The sequence below is a fragment of the Apostichopus japonicus genome, chromosome 1 (assembly GCF_037975245.1).
Source record: "Apostichopus japonicus isolate 1M-3 chromosome 1, ASM3797524v1, whole genome shotgun sequence".
In the NCBI taxonomy this organism is placed as follows: Eukaryota; Metazoa; Echinodermata; class Holothuroidea; order Aspidochirotida; family Stichopodidae; genus Apostichopus; species Apostichopus japonicus.
In genome coordinates, this window is record NC_092561.1 from 8,958,974 (window position 1) to 8,979,135 (window position 20,162).

Genomic DNA, 20,162 nt, shown 5'->3' on the forward strand with positions numbered 1-20,162 from the left:
TAGTCTCTTTAATTTGAACAATCACAGCCTTGAGGTATAGTTCATTAAGATAAACTTGAGCTCAAACTTTCTTAATTATCCTTTGACGAATGGTATACAGACGGGGGGGCAAAAACCCTGATAATTAGAGGCCTTATCTTCTCAATAAAAAAGGGCCATGCAAAAAAGAAAAAAATTGTAATAAAGTCTTTCGATTCGAAACAGTCGACTGGGTTTGATTGATACGGAACGATACACTTGGGTAGCCAATGAATATTTATGACCAAGGTATAACATATCTGTCATTTTTTACATAACTCGAATGCTATAGGACAGTTTTGTATCTTTCGAAATGATACAAGAAATGGAATACATAATGAACCCTTCATGCGTGTATTAAATATTTAAAATTAGGGGGAAGATGAAAGGTTTACATGGCGTATGGTAGTATTAGTGATTCATCGTTGTCTGCCACGTGCACGGTTAGTTTCACATGACTGTACCTTGACTTGGCTAATATCACACTAGCATTCGTACATATATATTGTCTTAAGGTAACGAAATCCCCACTCGGAGACGAGGCCGTATACTCAAGGAAATTGGCGTCGAGACAGGCGAGAAACCTTCGCATTCGCTATAGCTTTAAATAGATACATTTCGTCAACTCTATGCGCATATGTAGGTCTGCATACGCATTGAGTTAATGCGGGTTGCCTAACACGTGTGAGACATGTTAACGCCTAAAGGGCTTGATGAAATTTGGGAAGTCGAAATGCCATGCCTATATTTGAGAACTCTTTTAAATCTGTCTCCGATTGCCTCGGGGTTTTTATGGCTAATGGATTAGAAGGTTTGCCACCATCTGATCAGCTGTGTTATATAAACGCAGTTTCGTAATAAAACAAAATAGTTGCGTACTGATCGTCGGGACCATATCTGACTTCTCGACGCATACAAGCCACCCATTTCGAAGAAGGTCTAACATTTACGGAGTTTTGTTAACTACAGTATACACATTTTTTTTTGCCATGGATTCGACAACAAAATATTCACGATTTGAAATGTTGAATTTGCTGTACCTAGTTTCCTTCCATACCCACCAAGTTTTGAATTAATGAGGGATGAAGTGTGTTAAAACTTGGAAATTACATGTATCTGAATAAATGAAGGAAAAAAAAATGAAAAACAGTGAAAGCGAAAAATTGATTACGTAACCAGAGAGAATTTCTGCAGAAATCTTGGAATGGAGTGAACGCAATTACAATGGAAGAATATATGTATACTAATGCATATTTATAGCGATAAACTACGAAACAACCAAACTAGTTTGTTGAGCTGAAAATTCTCCCATTTGTTGGACGTAGTCTCGCATTTGTTATATTTCGGCACCAGACATTTACAGATGAATGTTCGTCTTTATCTCATTCAATATTAATCAAAACAAAATAACATTTCGAATGTGAATGTTTGCCAAGAACATCGGTTTGCTTTTACCGGAAATTTTGGATCAATCAAATTTGAGGTAAAAGGTTTCTTCGTGGATGCTTAATTTGTTCATTTTCTGTTGGATGAGACATTTTGCATCATTCATTATGACATGCTTTGTAGTGTCGGAAGATAAATGGACCTGCGGATAGAATGTCTCGACTGTTTTTGGAATAAGGTCAAATTTGAGCATGCATCATTCCATATTGTCAAACAAACAATACTTAACAAACTGCATTATTATTTATATCAAAAGCAAATTAGCGTTTTCATTCAATGATATCGTAATTCAGTCAGTAAATAGAGTTTCTTCTTCAAATATTTGAAGAACAAATAGCCTATTAGTAACTAATTAACAACATGCCCGGTTCTTCCGGTCGTGATTCAAAAGTCCCTTTGAAGCTTTGCACAGATTTATAGATTTTAACAAGCAAATCAATTAAACAAATTAATGCAAAGTGTTGTATTGATGTTTCAGCTAACACATTGATTGCAATCCAAGGGCAATGTACTGTGGTTATTACTACTATATATATATATATATTTATGTATAAACACGCTTATATAGATTTATAGCGTCAGATGAAAACTGACAAAATGTATAAGGTGATTGCATTCACGAGTGCGTAAAGTGACACAAACCTGATTCAATTTAACGGAGAATAGTGTTATTTTATACATATATGTACACTTAAAGCAATGTGGTTTTAGTATCAAACGACATGACTGCATTATAATAAATATCGGTGACATTGACAAGGTGCTATGTTGCTTAGTTACAAGTATCAACGTACTTTGTGTATCAAGGATAATTGCCTAACGGAATACTTAAAACTGCTGGTTGGATTTTAGTGCACACTTTATACAGGCTTGCCAACACTTTACAGTCATCACGGTGACTTCACTGGAACACGAAGATAATTAGTGTGTAGGCCTATATGTGTACATGCCTGACACTATACTGACTCTCAAGACTCCGTGATAGGCCTATAGTCGTTCAGTTCTTAATGTACTGAAGTAACGGTAATAGTTCAATCAATGGTTCGTTTGTACCTCAATGAACAATCTATTCAACTTGATACTGGCCGATGTCACTTGTTTCACGTGGACGATACTCTTTAATTCTTGTGTGTAATCCGTCTCCGCGCGTTTAACATTCGCAATAATTTCAACCACGTGCTCTTGTTTTTCACGCCTATGAAGCAGTACAACACCACGCATGACACATCCCTGGATGTATAGGTCTGTGTAGCCTATATTACTGAGCGTGAAGTTCAGAAAGCTTGTTGGTATTGCAACGTAGGAAACTGGACCATGTTGAAGCATTAATGTTCTTCGGTATCTTCTTGCTATTAGACGAGATTTAAATGTCATTAACTTTGCGTTCAGTTGTTCGGGGTTGGAATGATAATTATAATTTTATAAATAAAGATATAGACTAACATAATGGCTTTTTTGCTGAAAGACAATGTTTACGGATGGAGGTGATTTCAAAAGAGATCGGTCGATGATCACAACAGCTGCTGCATTGATTGTCACAGTTAATATGGCATGTTACTAAACAGTACAGAGCGATTAAATTCCTCAGAAGCAGACTGCTTGATGGGGTATCCTGCTGTCGAAGCATGTAACTTGTAATTGACTCCTCGAATATGCAAAGTGACATTATGATTTGTTCCTCGGGGATTCGTGGAACATTCTTAAGCCTTCATATCACCCTTATTAATTGCCTTCATTAGTACAGCAGCTTTTCGTTCTATTTTGTTTCTCGTTATCATCTCTGTCTCTCTCCATCTCTCTCTCAGAGGAGAAAGTGTTCGTAAGGAACCAAATACACTGTAACATCTGTTGATGAAAGTGTAGGAAAACTTGTCAAGATTTGACTGCCTCAAATTTAGATATTCTAAGATGAGGTTTTATAGGAAATGACTGTCTGTCATTAAGTGAACTAATGTTACATCTTGATCTCGCGTTGATGATGGAGTCTTTGTGAATTTGACATCGTAAAAGTTTGACGAACACCAGAAATAGACATTTGTGACGACTTTCGCGGAATTGGCCCTTTACAAGGATAATACAATATAAACGACGAAAGTTATTAACGAAGCCCGGTACTGCAGAAAAGTGACTTGCATTGACTTACAGTAAACGTGCTAAGTCTATATGTAACATTTTGAACACAAATTGAATTTCCATGTGGCAGAAAAAATAACTTTTCAAAACCCGAAATAGCGATTCTTAGCGGTGACTCAATTATGGGGAGTAGAATAAGCACAAGGAGGACACAGGGTGACTTGTCTATGTAAGTATGTAAACATAAATAAATAATGTAAGATCAGATCAGGTAAACACATCAGATAAACAGATGGACCGGTGACAGTATCGTCCCGGGCCCAAATAGGCTCTGAAAGCCTCTGTTTGAGACTCTGCAAATCATCATCCCCGAAGTGAATCTTTAAAATGAAGTATCGATCAAAACATTAATGTAAGTCGACACAATTTGTTTCTCATATTGCATGAAGTGCATCACGGTTTTCAAAAGTCAAATATTTAGGGTGAAAGAAAAATAAATTCACAATTTTAATGAACAAATCGTGAGTAAGACAAGTATGGTTACACTGCACAAACAACAACAACAAATGTAATCACAATCACAATCACAAAGATCGCAGACGTCACTTTACTTATTACAACTTTAAAACGCTGTAGTTTATTTACCTATATTCATAAACTTCAATATTTCTGCCCACGTTGTCATATAACATGTTCACATTTACAATACATATTGAAAACGCATATTCACTCATCTAACGTATAGCTCACTGTACATATTACAACGGTTCTTCTATACGCCTCACATCAATATCAGAAGCAAGTTTTCAAAATATCCTGCAAGATGTACCTTGGTCAATGTTATATAATTATGTTTTCTTTGGCGCAGATTTAGCTCAGTTTTACCGTAGATCTACTATGTAGCTGCTTTTCCGAATCAATATTCTGAGACCAGCACGCCGATTTGACAATATCTTGTAACCTTACAAAATGATGATGAGGTTTTATGGCATTTATATTTGATTATCAGTATAGTTCGGGTAGGTATAATTCGAGAAACGTTGAAGTAATAGCATCGTATATTGGCGATGAGCGAGTGGTGAATTATATAGATATATAAGTATGTGCATGTTTACATATCCGTGAGCATTGTGCTAATAGATGTGATAAATAACACTGTTGGTTAGTTTGTTTTTCATCCAGTCGTTTATGCGAACTAGTTAAACTCATTTTTGTCTTATCGTACCGACTGATTTCTTTCTTGAAACATTTTCTTAAAGATTAATCGTCATTTCTTCTGACGTAAATTACATTGATAGGTTCGTTTGTTATCATGCAGTCAATGTTTTGTGAACTAGTTAAGCCCCTTTTTGTTTATTATAACACAGCCTGACTTCTTTCTTAAACCGCGTATTCTTGAGATGAATCTTCATTTCTGCTGATCTAATATTACAATTATAGGTTTGTTCACTTTCAGTCAGTCATTTATAATGAACTAGTAAATTCTTTTGGTAACATTGGACAGCTTGATTTCTTTCTTACACCGGTTTTCCTGATTGTAACCTTCATTTATCATGATCTAAATAGTGGTCGGTGTTCAAGGCTATACGTTGCTTAGCACGAATGGTCATTTTCAGAGCTATAATGTGGTATATTAACATTGTTAACTTATGTGACAGACTATAGGTACATCCGATTTTCGGTTGGGTTATAGGAATCTTATTGACCATACTTTTCCATAATTTAGCTAAGTTGTTTACTTACCACTTAGGGCATATCGCTAGCTGTGGTGATGAGGACTGTTTGTTTTTATACTTCCGTTCTTATGTTTTTTTTCTTATTTCCGTTGAAAACAACAAACGAATAATTCACAGCAAAAAAAATGCAATTGGTGATAGTTTCACTTATAGTAACTTTAACTTGCACACATTCACTTTCACGTTCTTGCATACATACACACACGTATGTATCCATATATAGTATATAACTGTACATATACATGTAGTATTCATATCGCCACGGTGTGTATGGCATAGGTATAGCATGCATTTCACTGCAGTAGACTCGCGTTCATGTACTTAGTATCGTCAACCAATCCTTCAGTTTTCATGCATGTTTCTGATATTCATATATACCATCGTGTTTTTAATGTAATTAGTTTGTGTTCATGCTTGATGCTGGTATACGTATCGTACTTTCAGACATACGTTCGTATCTCCATTACTGATTTATTATTCCGACATGATGCTGTAACTTAAGACATATTTTCGCGACTTCAGTATAATCTACAGTACCTGGTGTCCTTTCATGATACTGAGAGACACATTCGTATGTCTCCAACATGATCTACTTTCACTGTGGGTGAAGCAGACGTACTTTCATGTCTATTCGATTAACTGCGAGACACACTGTTATGTCTTCAGCATAATCTGCGATAATTTGTTTATGAAAACAGACACCTTTCATGTCTTCTCTGTAAGCTGTATAATTGCCATCTTGATTATTATCGCATCTTATTTCCTAAATTATCAGCTATATGCGCATATCTAACAGCGGTGTATCCATCTCATACAGTGCTTGCATCATAAAGGTATCTTCCGTTGTTAGATTAATGAGTGTAACCTTCTTGAAATACTAATTTATGGTGCAAGGACGAAATAAAGTGAGTCTTTCCCGTGGGAGTCGAGTAGACTAGAACATTAGAATATGTGTCCTTGGAAATTATATTTGCTAATGAGTAATCGCATACAGTAAAGAATAATTATGACGTATATGCGAAATACCATATACTTCATCATCTATGTAATATCTGTATCGCATAGTATGCAAATGTAATTCGCTTCACTTAACCCTAAGTATATGGCACATGTCTCGCTAGTACTGTGTTTTATGTATTTGATTATACGTCACCTTTTATCTCGCTGTTCTACTTTTCGAAGAGCCATGATCCATGTTAGAAAGTTGTTACAGTTGAATGCTTGTACAAAATTCGCTGCATAATACCGAAACGAAAGCGAGACGTTTTGAGAGATATCTTTCAGCAGCCGATTCATACAGCGATTACAGTAACTACTGTAAATGTTAAAGTTTTGTACCACAGTGAAAACTGCATCGTGTTGATAAATCTGATACATCTGTAGCATGTGCTATTACGATTACAGTAAAAGAACTGAGGATATTTGTAATCCCAACAAATGCATCAAACTGGATTTGTTGGGATTAAAACATATCCTCGGTTCTTACTGTAATCCTAATGGCACATGCTACCGATTTATAGCGCGAATCAGGTTTTTACTGTGGTACAAAACTTAACGATTTATAGTAGTAACTGTGTTCTCTGTGTGTATCGGGTGCACCAAGGCAAAAAGCTGAACCGGGCAATATCTTCAAACCATTTCATTGACATTGCGTTCATAATTTGGCAAACATGTGTTTGAGAATTCTTCTATCTTGCTTATTCTATTTTTCTTTTACAGTTCAATCAAACATTTGACTGTTAATATGTTCTACACAAAAACAAAAACCAAAAATATCTCTTATGTGGAACCAAAGAGTGCGTTTTATATATATCTCATGGCTTGTGGACGTATTGCTCCTATGAAAGAAATTTATGTTAGGTATCGCGTAGATCATATACACATAATTGTTATAGAAATTGGACATGTTACCACAAACGACGACTCACAAAATTAACATTTTTTGTTTCTGCAAGTATAACAGTGCATTATGAGACACGCCAATGTACAAAATGCCACCGTTATCAATTAACATAGCTATATAAATATTCTACAGAGATTGCCCGAAAACAATGTCCTTTCGTCTCCATCGATATTTGGCAATTACACCTTGCTCTCCTGTGAGTTGGCTGCCTCTGACAGCCTTCATTTTCTATAGTTTCCACTTGGAAGAAAAGACAGAAGCTACGGGATATATACAATACAAGCAGACTCTTTATTAACTCGCTGCCACTCACCAAATTGAAAGGCCAGTGTCTTAACTGATCCGCGGCGGTTTGGGAGAAACTCAATTTAATGTGAGAGCTGCAGCATTTTGATGCGTTCCACAGCCCTTCTGTTGAACATTTCATTATTTACAACAAAACAACGCGAAAAGATTTGCACATTTTGCTGGCAATGTATCGTACGTGGCTGTTTAATTGGTATATTGGATTACTCACACAGCTGCATGTATTGCAGACAAAATACGGACGACGTGATAGAATGACAAATGAGTATGGTTGTTGTTGTACATATATATATATATTAATATTGTATATATATGTATCATATATATATATATTGCATATATTGTATATTGTATATATATATATATATATATATGCGAGTATGTGTATATATATATGTATATGTATATATATATGTATATGTATATGTACATAGTATATGTGCGAGTATGTGTATGTGTTTGTTTACAGAACACAACTGCGTCAATAACATGGTTGTCATTTCTCAGTTCACTTCAGTTCATATACATTATGAGATGATTGGCTTTATTGCCATTTAATTTACCGCAGTTGTATTAACAGTATAACAAGTCGTGTATACCGACAGATGCATACCGCTAACACGTGAAGCTATGTTGAATGTTTGCAGACTGTCACAATTAATGATTATAAGTCAGTCTGGCATTTGAGATTTGAACCTCCATGTTCATCATGTTGATATTACAATATTTATACTTTGGACCATGACGGTGGCGTAGAAATTATGCTGTAAAAATCAAAGTACCTTTCCATCATATCATATCTCGTCTTTACGTGATGAGCCCGCAAAATCTCTTCGGTAAAATTCCATCGAGACCACTCACTTTCTCTTGAATGTCAATTGTTCGTAAATTCCTCAAGAGGAAACTCCCAATTTACGATAAAAAGCAACAATAAACAAATAATACAATACAATACAATACAATACAGTACAATACAGCACAATTAATCCCATTATTATTCAGTTCTTCCTAAGTTGAAGTAAAATAACCTGTTATACCTTAGTCTCAAATCCGACTGCCGTTTGTACGCAATCTCTCAGTGTGCATTTTCAATTTTTTTGGAACGCAGGCTTTGTTTTTGAATATATAATGATATGCATGAATTCAATGCAGACATACACAGCAAGCAGTACGACTGAAAAACGGACGCCTTTCGATCTTCATAAAAACTTCATTCCATCCACCCCCCACCCCGAAAATGACGTCACACATGAAATATTAAGCAAAAACGAACGTGAAGGATAAATTTGAGTTATTTTATTGTGAGGTAATTATTGTGATCTAGCGTCAGTTATAGTCAGCCCCGATTTCGCAACACTAAAGATAAAGCGACGATAATATGTCCCTGAGGGAGAAATGAGGGGACGAAGAACAGAACTCGTACACGCATAAATAAAAAGGTATATTGGCAGGACTGTTAATACGTAATTGACTAGGGCAAAAAATGGCTCCTTTCTTGTTAGGAAACAGAATAAAACGTGAAGGAATAAAACAGCAGTTGTAATTAAAGCGATATTTACAGCTATGCTTCGTGTTACATTACTCTAGCGTTATGGACTCGTTTCGAGGTATACGTGCATACTTGATTTAGTTCACGAAGCGAGTTATGAAGAATGTTCCTTCGCCAGTTGGCTGCTTTTCGTTTCAATCAATAGATTTTATATATGATCTCGTCTGGATGTTAGTTTGTAAAGCTTCAGTAATGTTCAATACCACACATGAACCCATAATGATTCATTTCCTAGACTGGAATAGTCAAGTTTATTATTTATTAAATGAATATATGCATTTACGCGTGATATTTATCAAAGGTCAATAAAAAAGTTAACAATAGCTATGGTGTAAAAACAAAAGACTCACTATGCTCGATGCTTTCATGTGAACATTGACTATCGATTTGTTTGTTAGTTTCTTACAACTATCTCATATCCTATGAAAGTGTAACGTAATACGGTATTATTCGAGAACAAAACAGACCTAAAATCGTGTTTGCCCAATGAACTGGTCTTAAATATGTGCATTTGTTTGCTTAAGATATATTTATCATAATGTATCCGCTTGTTCTCTGATATCCTTATTTCCAACATTATTAGGTGTAAAGCGTATATATTATGCTTGTCTTGCAGTCTTGGCAGAAGCGAAAGTTCATCAATTGTAGGGCAAAACATATATATTACTGTAAAAAAAAGATTATTACTGTATAATGCCAGTGTGACAGGACTCGTGGTTTCGATTCGTTGCAAATTTTCCAAACTCAGTCTGCCGATGTCTAAAAACAAACAATTACGCGATTCTTTTAAGTCATGCGTAACTTCTAACGTTCTTTGCATTACTATATGTACGTATCCTTGTATCGTATGTATCCTTGTATCCTTGTACGATTTTTTCCTCTTTCGGGGTTATCTGAATCCTGCTTTTCCAATCATCCTATGTCACGACAAACGTGAAGATTTGTTGACCCTGAGGCGGCAACCAAAGATATATAGTTAAGCGGTTATCTTCAGTAGATAGATTTGATGTATATAACAGTATAGAAAACCTTATGCAAATGGTTAGCCATAGTATACTGTTTTGCGTTGCAGTGTATCTAGTTTCCACTTATCACTATCGTTTCCTGTTAGGCAAATAAGTTAATTTATCACGGCTGTGTGAATGTGTGCATGTGTAAGTCTAAGTGAAACTATCACGAATTGCAAATTTATTGCTGTGATTTTCTTTTCCGTTGTTTGTTGTTGTTCTCAACGGAAATGAGAAAAAAATCCATACGGACGGAAGTATAAAACAAAAGTCCTCGTCATCACAGACTTTTCTAAACTTTGGTTATATGCATTTCCTATAATATATAAATTATCAGGTCACATTGTTGTAGTCAAATTAAGCAATATGATTTATGCGTTTGTTTATATATGGCATCATATGAAGACGATAGCATGAATGCATTATATAGCAAAGATAAATGTACCTAAATCAGCATCCAACTGCAGCGAAGAGATAAAAAGTCATATCGATTTTCACACGAGTCTAATTTCTATCTTATAATGATAAATCACTGACTGTTGTTTTTCTTACGATTCGCCATTAACAGTTGCGTTCGTAACGAAGCGAAACCACGATGTGTAAATTGAAGTAAAAAATTTAAGAGTGTAATCATTTTCTTATTAAAGTTCTGAAGTAGTCATTGGGAATGGAAGAGTGTCTATAGATACAGAGGAATGTGTAATGATTTGATATCATATAGCTTAGCTTACTTCGATTGCTCACATTATCCGCAATTTAGCGACTTTTTGGTTTACTTAAATGTTAGTTATAACAAATTACATAGATACCACTAGGGCATGCATGGAGTGAAATAATCCATCATTTTAAGATATTATTGATCAATTGAAGTTACCTCTGTTACATAGAATGAATGAATTCCATTGTTGTGCGTCTTGGCAACAAAGTAATCTACGAGGATGGTTATTAATTATATCAATAACAAAATACTAAAAACATGTAGTGAATCTTTCCTCACAGTTTATTGCAAATATGATATATCTTTGAACAATGTACTTTTCCACCAAACAATGAATAAATTTCATTAATTTGTGTCTTAGCAACAAAACAAGCCACAAAGACGAAACAATGAGGTTTCTTTCCACTTTCTAGGTTATAGTTCCTCAATTCGAGGTTACAGTATCTCTTCTCCGTAAGATCCTTATATAATTTGGATTGCTTATACGGGCTTGTAAATTCTTCTACTTTAGGTCGTAAGTTATTACAAATGTTCCAAAACTGTGTGACTCTGTGGTTTTGAACGGTCTTCATGTCTACTTGAGATAATATTACGCATTATGTAATACATGGAGACAAGGGTAAATATCATTTCGCATTTTTCTAGATAATTATGGATTGTATAAGTTTGTTTGTTCTCATACTGAAAGGAAAATGAAAACGGAGCTTTCGAGAGAAGATATTTTAAGGTTTATGTGGCTATTATGATTAATGTTATACTATTTAATTCATTTTGCATGACATGTTAATATTATTAATATTTCTTTCTGTTTTCCAACAGAGTTCAGACGAAGGTGATGACAATTTTTGAAGGAGGAAAATTGGGCCCAAATGAGTTATTTGAGTTAAATGAAATGGTCAGGTAAGACACATTATCTTTAATCCTAAAATTAATTTTACACGTTTACATAACTGTGGAGGTACAGAAACTTATTTCAATCTCCTATGTTGCTACACTTGTAATCTTCAACGTAGCATATATGAAATCATATTTAGAACATGATATCTGACAAGAGAAGTCACGTTTTCATAAATATTTGGAAATTGTCTATCATAGACCTCTCCTTCGCGTTTGTTAACAATGATTGTTTTGATTTGTTTCTCCTTTAAATCTATGTAATTTAAACTGAAGTAAACCTTGTTTGAAAACGTAGTTAAAATCTATTAAAATTGTAATTTCAAACATTTGTTAAATTTGTGGTAACTTATGGTAAATAAGACAACAACATACTTATTTTCATGAACTAAAATAAACCCATCTTGGAGCAAACCAAACCATAGTTAATATATGTAGGATGTTCAAAATTTAGTTTAACTTTACTAACATATACTTTTTACAGATGTTCTATTTCAAACCATATTTTGTGAGTATTTTAATTATACATAACATAATAAAAAAATGCTCACATTTGTTTTCATGATCAACAAACAAACACACACATGCTCGTAATGACAATTGCTTGTGCCCATTTATTTGTTTATCAATGTTCGAAATGTTTGAAGCAATCGCAACTATATAGACTCATTGAGATACAACATACATACTTAAATCCAAAATGGCGGTAATCATAACATGTCTAGACATGTAACCGTGTAAGCAAACAAATTCTATGCAGCACACAAATGAAAAATAGTATAACTGTTGATGTAATTGCATAAAAAACAACTAGGCCTACACAATTTCTACTTGGTTCGGGATGATACGTAAAATTTCAAAGGTTGTGATCTTGTGAACACTCTCATAATTCACTCGTTATTAACAGAATTGAGATATGATACTCTCTGTACTACGGTATATAATGCTAGTCTCATAACAAAACTAAACTGTAAACTGAAGAGTGCTATCAGAGTTAGTTACGACCGTGGAAAAAGTGATGATGTATTTATCCTATTAAAGAGGTCCCTGGGAAAGATCATATTTACTTTAATATCCTGTTTGCTGGTTCATCAATGTGTTCACAATGCTGCTCCTGATTACCTTAAGAACCTTGTTATTGTGTCTTGCCCAGCTCCTCTGTTACTTTATGTTCCACGGGTACGCACCAAAATTTGGTTCTGGAGCCTTTGCCTTTTGTGGGCCGAAGCTCTGGAACTCTGTTCCTATCCTCATCCGCATGAACGACGACATTGATAGAATCAAAGGATGTCTAAAGCACGTGTTCTTTCTAATAGGGTTTGATTTCATTATACGGTTTATATGTAAGTTTCGGTCTTTTTCGTATATTTACTTGTTTCTCACATGCCCATTTGTGCATGTCTATGTCATCTCGGAATAGATAGAAGGTGGGTTGTACAAAAAACCTTATTCTACCTATCTATCTACATACCAAAAAAATATGAAAAGTCAACCGCGTACATACTTTCCCCTTCTCTACCCACTCCCACACTTACCCATGAGTCCTTACCCTTCGCAGAAACCACTGCTTTTACCAAATTGTTCACTGCTTCATTGTCTTGTCACTTGCTTATACAGATACAAACGTATTTTTGCTGTCTGCTAATGTCAATTGCTTCATTATAAAATTGGTACAAAATACCCCTTTTTTTAACCATATAGACAAACAGAAGAAACCTTATGTGTGAATACCCGGTCTAATTATACTAACAATTACTATATTCATTCAATGCAATACTTCCTTCATCCTCTTCTCGGATTCTAATTAACTAGCTGTGATTTCTCAAGAGAGTTATGACAGGTTTTGTTTTTTCTCTTTCTGGTTCACAGAGTTGCAATCAAGTCAGAAATTGGATCTTTCATCTCAGAATATTATAAGGTAAGTTACTACGGCTTCTTCGTTCGTTCATTAATTTCAAGAAATTACCAAATTTGAACACACTGGATTTATAAGGACGCTGATAAAAAATAAAAAAATTGCGAAGATGTATAATCATAGTTTCATAGTATCGTAATACGCATGAAAGTATTGGGCTTGTTTTTTCCCCCGATCATATCAATTTGAATCTTACTGTTACATATTTATACCTACACAGGCTCTTTGCTGTAAATATATAAACGGATTTTCTCTCTTTGAAATGGTTAAAGGAATTAATACTGATGGTACATAACGGTGTCAGAGTGGACTATATATAAATAAAAAGAAATCCCAGTGATGCAAATTAATGAACATGAGGTATAGATGATGGAAATTAACTAACACAAAACATCAGAGGTGAGCTTACTGTTTCTACAGTGATAACACACTTAGAATACGATAATATGCCTATAAGGAATTTTTAACTTGGAAATTCTCCAAATAACAAAATAGGATTTTTTTAAAATTTTGTTTCGAGATAAAGTAACGTATATGTAACGTATATGTCCTTTATCAACCCAGCTACAGAACCAATAGATCATTAACCGCGATCGTTGTAAGTAATTCCTTAGAAGTGTACCTGTAAATCGGGAACAGTAGAAAAGCTTTATTTTACCCAAGTTCACATCCCATTTCACAGTCCATACTTAACCTGAAAAGTCAGCGACCAAAGAACGAAATATTCAAATATATTTCATTTGCACTTTTCATAAAAAAAAATCCTGTATCCTAAACCCGTGTATAGTCTATTAGAATCTAAGATTGCATGAGAATAGGCAAGAGCCTTTGGTGATACATTGACTCCCAAAATTGTTGGCAAAGTAATCAAGTTAATCCCAAAGATTTACATATAGAATTACATATTCAATTTACGAGAACTAATACATTGAAACTCTGCTCAACTATCAAGGGACGAGTCGTTGGAGACTGTTAAGCTCATGACACATAATGGACAAGTTTTAACATTTCTCCTGAGAGACCATATACTATGTATTAAGTAAGACGTTTCCAGAGTTGACCCAAACGTGTCTCAAGTACTGGCGCCTGTGATATCTTGTAATGTACCTCTCCTCATCCGAATGCACTGATTTTATGTATTATAGATAAGTTTAAATTCGGTGGTTGACCGTTCACGAACTCGTGGGTCGGGGTATTGGTGTAACCGCTCGTTAAGACGAGACGAATCAAAGCTTCGTTTAGAATTACAGATTCATGACGTCATTTTGTTTGATATCCGCTGAAAACTTGCCGTCGGCTCAACTGGCCATTGAATGTTAAGCTGTCTGTTAGCATTACTCACAACAATTAGATATGCGTATTCATACATTTGGGAATTTCTCGATGCTGATTAGATTCCCGATTTTCTTTTGGCTGGAAAATGAGGTGTGCTCTTTGAACTCCTTGGAAAGGTATAGGAAGAGTGAAACTGATTAATGATAGGGTCAACCCTGACTCGTATAACTGGTATGTTGTACAGGTGTATAAGAAACCACCTAGAATCTGACATAAGAAAATATACACCAATAACAAATTAAGCCTTTGGTAACTTTGCGAGAGTCGTGATTGGTCTGATAGGAGAATGTTAATTCGACCATCAACCTTGATTGATCAACTACATTTTAATTTCCCTTTTCTTCTTCTACTCTGTTTTTCATTTTCAGAAAAGTTTATTAAAACGTGGAATGGAAGCTTTATACAACGCAATAGAAGATGATGGGGGTTGGTTTGGACTGAAATTACCTTTCTGTTTTATAACTTATTTTCCATCTTTTCTAGCAAAAAAGTGGATTTTTGTGTTGTAAGAAAGCTAAGTGTGTCGCAAAAATAGGTATAATACGTTTGTCGCAGAGGAAAACGAGCTGCGTTTATACAATATCATTATATTCAAAACGAAATAACGGCTATTGTTGATACCTACTCCACCGCTATCCAAAAAGTCATCTATATGATGAGGTAGAGAGAGGTAGGGAGAGGTAAACACCACAAAGTAGCTGATTGTAAACCTTTATTCCTCTCTTCTCCCGGTTCAGTCGAAGTTCATATTTGCAATGTTTTGTGTGACCTCGGGGAAAATGCGATTAACTGGTAATAAGCCTCACAACAGACAATAATAAGAACTTCTTCAACCTTGCTTCGTACATTCAAACAGTAAGCTAGGCTAGGTGCATCTTCGATGAAAAGCGTGGTAGGCTCAGTGTTCATCTTTGATTTTGACAATTAAAAAGGTTAGGCCGATTTCCTTATTCGCATAGACAGATCAATTGAATATCATTTTGAGGAATTCAAAAAGCTATATAATATACTTCATAGCCTGAAGGAGGCTTATCAGTTGACGTTACATCAAGGAAGCAACAATGAGCTTCTGATCAGAGGACACGCTCACAAGTAGTTCTTGAATGCAATGAATTGTTCTGAGAATTACACTCTCATGTAGATATAAGGCTATTATGCAAATCATTTGTATTATATCTTGTTTTTTTTTTGTTTTTTTTACAGATAAGCAACTTCTTGAAAGTCTTTCTAAGGTTTGGGACAGATTTTACAGTGAAACATTACCAACATTACGGGCAATCTTTTATCCTATTCAGGTTCGTTTATAACCCTTACATTTAATGGATTTTACTGTACTAATCTCTCAACTTATCGAACATTGGAATGCTGTATTTCCAAAATTGTTTTGTGTGTCAATATTTATGAACTTTATCTGAACTAACCGCATGCGTTTTACCGCCAATGATTTTTCATCTTTATGGTATTGTAAGATGACCCACAAATTATGTTTGAGGGTTGTGGGACTTTATATGCTCGCCAGGTACCCACACCGAACTTGCCTACTCCCATCCCACTCTTATCACCACCACAGAACAGATAAAATTGCAGAACAGATAAAATCGCCCCTCCTTAAGTTAGCTGTAAGTTTTCCAGAACACTTGACAAATATGAAAGCCGGAAGTATTCCATGCATGAATGTTTTTCAAACGTTATATTACTCGGGACTGACGTCCTTTTAAACTCTTCAACATTATGATAGAAAGAACTTGCCGGTTTTCTTTCTACATAGGATAGATACGCTACTCTTTTAAAGTACATTGCCATAACTACACGAAACTATATGGGTTCCCAGCTAACAGCCTCTGCTAGTAACCGACCATGACAATTCGACAACCGTTTCAGTTGTTCATGCAGTAAAAGGTTAAGCAGAAAGTGTGGTATATTTTTGCAATGTGCAAGCAACATATACCAGCAAGTATTTTGGATAGTATAGTTAGGATTGGATGGTGACGATTTCTAGTTCTGTGAAAAATTCAATTAAGGCTTGATATGGTTTTACAACTTCCGCAAAATGACAAATTCTGCTGTTTGATAATAGGGTGTCAAATATTTCAAGGATCTTCGCTGATAACTTCGAACAAACAAGTATTTACCAGAGGATGTTTTTTTTGTTTTTTTGGGGGGGGGGGTGTACTAACCGAAAACGTTAACGAAACCTTTCAAAAGAAATGAGTTTGCTTGATAAATATATAATGCTATTTAAATATATACATTACAAACAAACGCTGCGAACGTTGCGACATTCACGTGTTGCTGCTGTTGAGGAGCTAAGGAAAACCGATTTTTTTTTAAGAGATAAACTATAAAGTACCGGTATACCTGCAATTTAATTCGTGCAGAGTGACTAATCTGTCGCTTGTTAACTCGTAAAACTATGAACCGTAATACTTGCCAGTGACTAACCTTCACAATACACTGAAGGTTTGTCTTGATTGGTTACCACTGGCAACATTAATTTTGGCTACCAGCAAATCTGTTCTAATATTTCACTCTACATTTCTCTTCATATTTCTCTACATTTCTCTCAATATTTCACTCTATATTTCTCTTTATATTTCTCTCTATATTTCTCTCTACATTTCTCTCTACATATCTCTCTATATATCTCTCTATAGTGAAGCAAAAAACAAAAAATCAGAATTTTAATGCATATACTTAACAATGTGTGTATGTAGAGGTATATACACCATTCGCCGGGTTGTTTTCTTCCTCTTGAAAGTTTTCTTTCACTATGTTAGAGTTACATTGGTAAGCCTTGAAGGCTTACAAGAGCATTTCCTTTCACAACTATCTATGTTGCATCACTTTTATTCAAACATATATATATATGGCATAAATGTAATCTTCTTTTGGAAAGAAACAGACACATGAAATGAAATGAAAATGAAATTTCGAGAAACGTTTTACATGTTAGACTCGTATCTATTTTGTATCCCTTTTCCTGTTTCTTCTTATTATAGACTAAGGGGCTTACCATGTCACAGATAACCCTTTTAGGATTCCGTGATCACGTGCTGTTAAGAACAAAGTTAAAAGGTAAATTATTATTGAGAATGATTTATTCTTCTCTATTTTGTCATTAGAAAGACATTTTTTCTTATTTTCATGAATAATATTGATACCGTATATTGTTTTCCAACTTGAATAAAACGTCAAGGTTGAACGGTACGGTATTGTCTTGTCATTTTCGGACCAAATGGTAAATATACAGGCCAATATATTTGAAATATTTGGTGAAATAACTAATTCCAAGGCTGGAGTTCTATTTTTAAATGCCGTTGTTGAAATATGAACGTGATGGAAATGAATATAGCAATGAGTCGGTCTCTTTGTTTGAAGACATATAACCAGTAAGGTCTTTAAAGGAAGAAGATTGACAATTAAAAGGTTTTCTTTGAATGAATACAACCAACAAAATGTCTTTCTTTAAGGAAATCTAGTCCGTTGGTCCACAATTGAATTTGAATCATTTTTTTAAATAATTTAAATAAATAATAATTCTAATTATTATATTTATTTATCAAATACAATACTGTATCCAACGTTTACCCATGAAAACAAAACAAAAACAAAGGATTGTCTTTAATACCAGTTATCACTATTATGCTACAGTCTTTAATTTCATTAACAGAGCATAGATTCATTGCGAATTTTCTTGCACAGAACAAAACAAAGACAAATCATAATAAATGCCCTTTGCCTTTTCATTCTCAAGAACTACAGATTTTTGTTCATTTCTCTGATTCCGCCATCTGCGTATACTGTAGTCTGCGCTCATTCTGATTCTGTACACGTATACGTTGATGTCTTTCCCCAGAGCTCTTATATCAAAGTGATTCCTTCTCGAGTTCTTAATTAGTATTCATGTCGAGTCCCAGCTACGTGCAATCGAGTGAAATCGAGAGATATCGAGAGAGAGATTTCAAAGAAGAAGAGGCCATCGTCTACTTATTTCACAACACATTTAAGAATCCTGAAGAAAACGTAGTTTAACAGCACCAAATTCTACCCGCGAAGCTCGTTGCTAAGGATAACCAAGTTCTTTATGACGTAGGCAATGAATAACACATGATCAACAGAATTTGAGAATCATAATGATCAGTGTATCTTTGGCAAAGCGTGGATTCTCTCGTATTAAATTGTTTGGACTTTTATACCAACATGAAGTGGGTTTCTTGGGGAATGGATGTAATTCCTATAGTTTTCCGATGAAAACGACAAAATCTAGGTATAAAGGAGATGTCATGAAAGCCTCTTTTCATAGGTCAAATCGTTCTGCATTGTGGATTATAATTGTAAGACGAAAGAAATACACATTGTACCAAGATGTATGGTATACCAAACAGCTTTGAACAATTTTGTGATAATATGAACTGTATATATATACAATGCACAATGCACCTATGAGAGATGTTGTCAGAAGACTTGCGTATAAAATTCATAGAGACGAGAACTACGTTCAGCTTCATAATGAGCTGAACTCACTTCTTCGACAGAATAGTTACAATTTGAGAAATAGGGTATAATAACAATAAAGTCTCGAGATGTACGTTTTAATAATTGTTTCATTTATAGGGCTGCGATTTTTATTTAGGATTTACATATACATTAATTCTTTTATCAACTTTAGATTTATTATAACCATTTTAATCTTTATTCTTATCTTTGTCATTACATCCTATTTATAAATATGTATGTCTATGTATTTATACTAAATTGATGTTTATATAAACTTGAAATTATATCCCATATGTTTGCAATATCAATTTACTGTATCTATTTTCCACACCTCATCCACTCAACTTGATATTGAATGTGAGTAACATAATGTTAACAACCAAACTGTTACAATCAAAAGCTCACTTTAATATTTCTCCTTTTTTACTTCTCAGAATCGCTAGAGTTAAATGCTCAGGCAGACATTCCACAGAACATTTCACAGATGTTACTAGTCTTGCAGAACATTCGAGAACATCCCCACCCGTCAGAAGACTTCCTACAGTTGGAGTCACTGGTGGCTATGGTGGTCTCCCCTTACCTTGGTACCAGGGGTCTCTACATGGGTGGGGATTCCCCTGTCATCAAAGCCAAGCCTGCTCCAGTTGAAGAGAACGCAACTCGTCATGCTCCGATTAGTAAGTTTTACGAACATCGTATTCCGGAAGTGACGATATCGTGACGTAATATGTCGTGCATATTCATTATTTGCCTTGCATCTCGCAC

At 34.8% G+C, this 20,162-nt stretch overlaps 1 protein-coding gene across 7 annotated transcripts in view; it reads left to right on the forward strand.

The window, feature by feature from the left end:
* LOC139966626 (uncharacterized) overlaps positions 1-20,162 on the forward strand; it is a 77,691-nt gene that overhangs the window by 48,474 nt on the left and 9,055 nt on the right. For 4 of the 7 annotated variants that reach the window (XM_071969861.1, XM_071969879.1, XM_071969886.1 and 1 more), the window contains 7 exons: positions 11,576-11,656; positions 12,135-12,158; positions 13,520-13,568; positions 15,269-15,326; positions 16,104-16,195; positions 17,900-17,975; positions 19,832-20,074. In XM_071969861.1, coding sequence (XP_071825962.1) covers positions 11,576-11,656; positions 12,135-12,158; positions 13,520-13,568; positions 15,269-15,326; positions 16,104-16,195; positions 17,900-17,975; positions 19,832-20,074 — 623 coding nt within the window. Of the gene's footprint in view, positions 1-1,347; positions 3,767-11,575; positions 11,657-12,134; positions 12,159-13,519; positions 13,569-15,268; positions 15,327-16,103; positions 16,196-17,899; positions 17,976-19,831; positions 20,075-20,162 lie in introns of those variants that run through there. The other 3 variants (XM_071969902.1, XM_071969912.1, XM_071969870.1) reach the window with 3 other exon arrangements.